Genomic DNA, 6333 nt, shown 5'->3' on the forward strand with positions numbered 1-6333 from the left:
TAAAAACCTGAGAATAAAAATTATTTCTCACATTTCCATCCAGCCAACTAGTGTTAGAGATTAAATATTCAATTATCCAACCAGCAATGTAACAGTAACGTATCTGGAGATAAACTGTTGCACACAGTCAGTGTCTTTGCAGCAGGACAGAAACACCTCGGAGCATGAGAGGGAATATTTAAATTAAGAAAACACCAAGTTAGTTTCTAATCTTCATCTTTCAACAAACATTAGAGAAATTTGTTTCATCTTCACTACGATGAACTCTGATATAAAAAAACTTTTTTAGAAGAAAAGCAGCAGAGGAAAATGTTAAAAATTTAAATTGCATTAAGACATAATTCTTTATTCCACTTTCAAGCATTTTTATAATTTTATTTTTGTGTGAATGTACAAGCTTTAATTTCCATTTGCACCATAATTTCCTCTCTGGAAGAAGGAATTTCTTTTCTATTCTGTTTCTATTTTATTCTAATTCTAGAAATTCAGCAGGTTTTTCTGGCAAGAAAACATCAAGTCACTCAGTCAAGAACTCACCTTTCTTGACTGCATAGTGATTCATCTTGCAATAAACCATCACACGGCAAAAATACATATTATTTACTGTATGAAAGTCATCCTCATGAATTCATAGTTGATCCTCTTGTAAAACATCAGGCCCACATTTCAGAGGTAAACTTGGATTAAGAAAGATTTGACTCATTTGCTGAAAGGTTCTTCACTGCTCTGGTAAACGAGGGAGAGGAAAGTAAAAGTTTTTGGAAGGAAAAGATGGAAGCAGCCCTAAAGAGTGTTTGCGTTGAAGCAGCCGAGCGTTCTGACGTGAGTCGCTGTGGAGAACCATGTGAGGCGGGGAAGCGGTTTCCTCGTCCCATCGGACCACCGGTGCTGAAATCAGCTCAGCTGGGCAGCTGTGAATACGGACGACTCTGTGTTTTCTGTGGCCAAGGTCGAGATTCCCACTTTGGCTTTGGGAGCTCAGCAGTTTTGAGGAGCCTGGTTTTGTTACAGGAAACTCTGTGCTCTTCAAGTTGTGGTCTGAAGACCTGAAGAATTGGGTAATCCCAGTGAGGGGAGTTTCTTGGCTGGTTGTGTTGGGGAGCAGCAGGCATGGATTGGATTTTCCCCAACAGTTTCAGGATAGTCTGGTCTTTGTTGCAGTTCTCCAACTTGAGATGAGCCAACTCTGTTTGCAGATTCTCGATGATCCTGTTTGCCGTATTGTCGACCTCATCAGTCTCACTTAGTGGGTTTAGTAGGAACGTACCTTCACAGGTGACTCCTATTAATTCATGATCCGATGAAATTCCCTGGGTTTGCTGCTTTCGCTCAGCTACACAGACAAAAACAAAAATAATCAGGATTTAATGACATCTCCTTTTATTGGCCACTATAAAGGCGTTGGAATAAAAACCATACTCTACATTTAAAATCTTGAGTTTGTAATATCAGCTCTGCTTGTCTGCGTTCAAACAACTACTGCATTAACAATCTCCTTTTAAAATGTTTAATTTGTTGAATAAAGTTCAGATTTACCGAGTTTGGAACATGCCCACCAGACGCCACAGACACAGAGTCCAAGAAAGCAAACTGCAGCTGTCGCTTCAATGGAGAAGACGGCGAGCTGGACGGGTCTGGACCTCATCCACTGAGCTGGAGCAACAATATGGAAAGATTAACATTCAGATCAACTGCTAAAAATTTAATTAGCAATTAAATTCCTAAATTTGTTCCAGCATCACTGAATGATCTTTGGTATAAAGCATTTTAGCCTGTTTTGCATTTTATTTTATGTTGTCTCCAATAAAATGTTAGATCACAATATACATATAGAATACAGAATAGTTTAACGGTGCGACTATAATGAAATATAACATATTGATTAGATTAGACATCTTTGTACCTGGAAGGAGGATTTCTGCAGTTCTGCTCTGGTTCGTCTGCGGCTGTTTGACTCTGCAGACGATCCTGTTGACACAGATCAGTGTTTAAATAAATTTATATTTTATGCTTTTAGTTCTGGACCTACTTTTTGTCTCATTATGAACACTTTGTCTTGGACTTGTTATTAACCATTTAAAGAATATTAAACAGATGACAACATTAATCTCCCAAAATTTCTAAAACTGTCAAATTCCTAATGACTCCTTTTGAGCTCCCTCTAGTGGTGAAAATAATCAGACACAGAAAGGCCATGTTGACTTGCTTTTAGGCTTGTTGATATTAGAACACTCAACAACCGTTTTTGTTAAGCCTTTTTCATAAAATGTTCAGGATCTAACACTTTTCTTAAGGCTGCAATCATCACTGTTTCTGATTCACACTTTTTTCTTCCACTCAACTTTCTTTAACTATGCTTGGATACAGCATTCTGTGAAAAGCCACCATTCTTTTCCCTACTGTAGAGGGAGACAAGCACCATTTTCTGGAGGCTCAAGACCCGATTAAAATGAAAATAAATAAATAAACAAATAAATAAAATCTTGAAATATTTTCACTCTTTCAGCTGCAGCTACCATTGGCTGTCAGCAGGTGGCAGAATTGCATCATTGATGTGTATTTGGTTGGTGATTTTGATGATGGCATTTGACTAAATCTAATGTTTGTTGGTTGTTCCTTAATTGGTTATTATATGTTTTTGGTTCAAACTGCCTTGTTTCTGAAATGTGCTATTCTAATAATCTTGACTTTAATTTCTTTCTTATTTCTTTGTTTTATTCCCAATTTAATCTTTCCACCCTACTAGTAGCTCTGTTGTGAAGAAATATCTTGCTTTTTCTGGTAATTGGAAAGTAAGGAAAAGAAAAGCAGGTTTAACAGTAAGCAGGTAGATAATTAAATAGTTGGTTGGTTAATTGACCGACAAACTGAAATAAATCCTGACTTTCTTGCCCAGTTGAGTAAAAAGGCAGAAGAAAACCTGAAGTCTTGTTCTGTTACCTGGTTGTGTGACTCGGCACGCTGGCCGTTTGCCTCACTGTGTAACATTCAGTGGGATCTGCTGCTCGTATCTCCACAGTGTCTGTGATGTTCTTCCCGTTTTCATCCACAATCTCCATCAGTGGAGCCGGCAGCCAGCAGGTCGCCTCACAGGCCACCGTCACTCTCTGGTTCTGGACAGAATCCACTGAAAGCTTTGGGTCAGACACTGCAGCTGGACAAATAAGAAAACATTAAAATCCAGCATCAATATGGAAAATGTTGAGCCGACAGGAGCTGAAGCCGTCATACCAACATCCAGCTGCATGTTGGTAGCATCTCTGCTTCCGTTCCTCTGGATGATCAAACACTGATAGATCCCGGCGTCCGACGGCTTCACGTTGCAGATCCTCAGCGAGACGTTCCCGTTTTTCACCTCCCTCATGAAGAGGCTCGTCCTGAACTCGAAGGCCGGGTTCTTCATCTCAAACGTCTCAAAGCCATTGCGGTACAAGAAGACCACGTTGGGCTTCAGGCCCTCCTTGGACCACTCCACTGTAGGCAGATCATCGCTGCCAGAGTTTTTCAAACTGCAGGGCAGGACGGCATTCTCACCTGCAAAGGCCACGACCTTCTGGGGGTCAGGATTTTCAGAGAAACAACCTGCAAGACAAGATTAAGGATGCAAAATGCAATATAAGTTTTAATTTCACAAACAATGTTTGTGTGAAATAAATATTGTTTAGGTTAAAATAAAAGTAATAGATGATTAGTAAATTATGACAAAATGATAGAAACATATTTTCTCTCCTTTTAAAACTCTTGCTTTAAGACGGTCTTAGAGATTTTCAGTTTTAGTCACTAAAACTGATTTGACTCTTAATGCAAACAGGTTTCTGAAGAAGCTCTTCCACATTCTTCATGTAATTATGCAATCCTGTACTTTCCTCACAGGCCTTTGATCCCAAACGACCCACTTTTCTGCACGGAAGACTCTCCCATCAAGTGAGAAGAACCAACATATCAGCCCCGTGATTCAGACAACTTGTTTAGGCAAAGTATAAAACAATAACTCAAGCGTTCATAAGATAAAAAGCAGCAGGTTTGCAGCTCTTTCAGGGTGTGATCACTTTTCACGCAGACTAAACTTTTCCACTCCTGAAGGTGCAGTTCACATGCAAAGCCTGGAAACCCGAATGGATCAAGCAAATAAATCTTCTGGAATGTCAAAAATAAACCGTCGTCAGTTTCAGTACCGCCTTAAGACACAACACAGACGTGACTCACGCTCTCAGTTTACAAGCTACAACTGTAAAGTTTGAATATTGTGCAACTTTGAAACAGATGTACTCAGAAAATAGTTGGTCAGTCAAAAAGTACCCAGCTAAATGCAGGAGGACATAATGTTACGATCATGAACAAATGTCATCATCAAAGTCTTGGCTTCATTCTGCAGTGAATGTGAAGGGAAATTCCCGTGGTTGTTGACGTTGATGTTTCAGCGTCATTAGGATCACTAAATATGAAAGGAATGTTGATCTAATTAATTCACATGCACATTTTGTGCAATAAAATTAAATTAACCTACTGAGCTGCTCATTATTGTGGACTGGGATATACTGCTTTTCATGGCAATGCAATATTTATGTTGAAAAACTGTACCTGCTGTAACTGTATTTTTATTTCCTTTTGTTTATATTTGTATATCTTTGTATGAATCTTTTTGTGCTGATTGCCTGTCATGTTTGTTCTGTTGTACAGAAATGAATTCCTGTTCTATTCCAATTCCTACATCAACTTAACTTACATCAAGATCTTGAGTCGACAGTAATGAAACCAGTCTTAATACTGTTTTTATTGCATGACTGTTGGACTTGAGTTGTGATGCTCAATCTCAAACGATGTGCCGTATAATGCACCTCAGAACCGTCCACACGGTTTATCACCACACAGGGAACCAGAGCCTGAAATCCAAAAATGTTTTGGCCATTTTTGGTGAGCAGAGAGGATCAAAGATCTGCTGAAGGGAAAACTCCAGCAGCACCTGCAGAAACTAAAAAGACTTTATTTGCAGAGCAACGTGTTTCAGCTTGTGGTCTCCATCAGGATGACAACCACAAGCCCAAATAGTCTGCAAATAGCTGTTTCTTTCTACTTCAAGTATTGCCATAGGCTTCCCCTCAATACCAGAAGTTCCTGCTGAGACATCGTTGGCCGAAAGGCTGGATGCAATAAGGTCAGTCCATCACAGCGCCGCACACACAACAAATGACAATTTACATTCTCCTTTATCTCAGCGTTAATTTAGAGGACCCAATTAGTCCAACAGTCATGTTTTGCATTAATGGAGGAAACCAGGACATGCAGAGAAAACCCTGAATGAGGAGCCCAGCCTAAAAGGCAGCAGCATTACCAGCTGCATGGCTAAACAACCTTAAGATAATCTTTAAAAGAGAAAGCATTCACAGTATTTCAAGCACCAATGATTGTGACACACTTTGCCACAGGGCTTTGTTATCTTTGTTACATTTCCATATCACGTATCAACACCTGCTGCTGGAACCCTGTCTGACACCAAATACCACGGAACAAACTATTATCACAAGCAAATGGGGCAGAGAGTTAACTAAACAAAAGTGTTGAACTTGAGCCTGAACCTTGCAGCCAAAGCAGATAAGATAACAAACCCTGGAAGTCCCCTCTTACGTGGATCATTGTAAAATGAATGAAAGTTTTCCACACACTGACGTCAAGCAAACCTAAACCTCACTTCATGTTCAATTTAATACCAGTTTAAACTGGTTTTGGAGCAGCTGCACTTTAACTGTTTACACTGCATCATAGAAAGCAACGAGAAACTGAAAACTTTTTCCACTTTAAAAACTTTCTTTAGTTCCAGTGAAATAAAAATCTCACTTTAAATGGCATTTTTGCCAGTTTACTGAGTTCCACAACACATTCAACATGTCAAGGCACATTTATAATTCATTAAGATGAACTCCAGAGGAAATAACTTCAAACTACACATACCTTTTGATGAGAGCAGTCCCAGGACAAAGTAAAGACAAAAATGCATCACTGTTCTCTGCTTTTATGAGAAAAACCCTCAAGTTTGACTAAACCTTTACACACCTGACCCCATCAGGTTCAAACATCTGATATGAATGTGAACAAACTTCATTCAGAAAATCTCTCTCTCTCTTGTGGGCGGGGCTTCTGACAGAGGTCAATCAAATCTCTCCTCAGGTGTTGAAGGGAGGATATGACTCAAACTTTCACTAGAATATTCTGTACTGGCATCAAGCGCCACAGATGATAGTGATTTAGTCTCAACTGTCTTTGTTTAGTATCTGAACCATGAACACATCTGGATTTGGGATTTTTTTTAACTTTAAGATCAAATCCTGGAGGAGA

At 39.3% G+C, this 6333-nt stretch overlaps 1 protein-coding gene across 1 annotated transcript; it reads right to left on the reverse strand.

Moving 5' to 3' along the window:
- Positions 1–312: 312 nt before the first annotated feature.
- On the reverse strand, positions 313–6057 carry LOC129351377 (butyrophilin subfamily 1 member A1-like). Its single transcript, XM_055020250.1, has 6 exons — positions 5950–6057; positions 3232–3582; positions 2941–3154; positions 1904–1968; positions 1537–1653; positions 313–1333 (listed from the first exon to the last, which is right to left on the reverse strand). The coding sequence occupies exons 1-6, from the start codon at positions 5993–5995 to the stop codon at positions 900–902; spliced, it is 1227 nt and encodes a 408-aa protein (XP_054876225.1). The 5' UTR covers positions 5996–6057; the 3' UTR covers positions 313–899.
- Between the last annotated feature and the right edge of the window lie 276 nt (positions 6058–6333).

The sequence above is a fragment of the Poeciliopsis prolifica genome, unplaced genomic scaffold (genome assembly GCF_027474105.1).
Source record: "Poeciliopsis prolifica strain line A6 unplaced genomic scaffold, Auburn_PproV2 SCAFFOLD066, whole genome shotgun sequence".
NCBI lineage: Eukaryota > Metazoa > Chordata > Actinopteri > Cyprinodontiformes > Poeciliidae > Poeciliopsis > Poeciliopsis prolifica.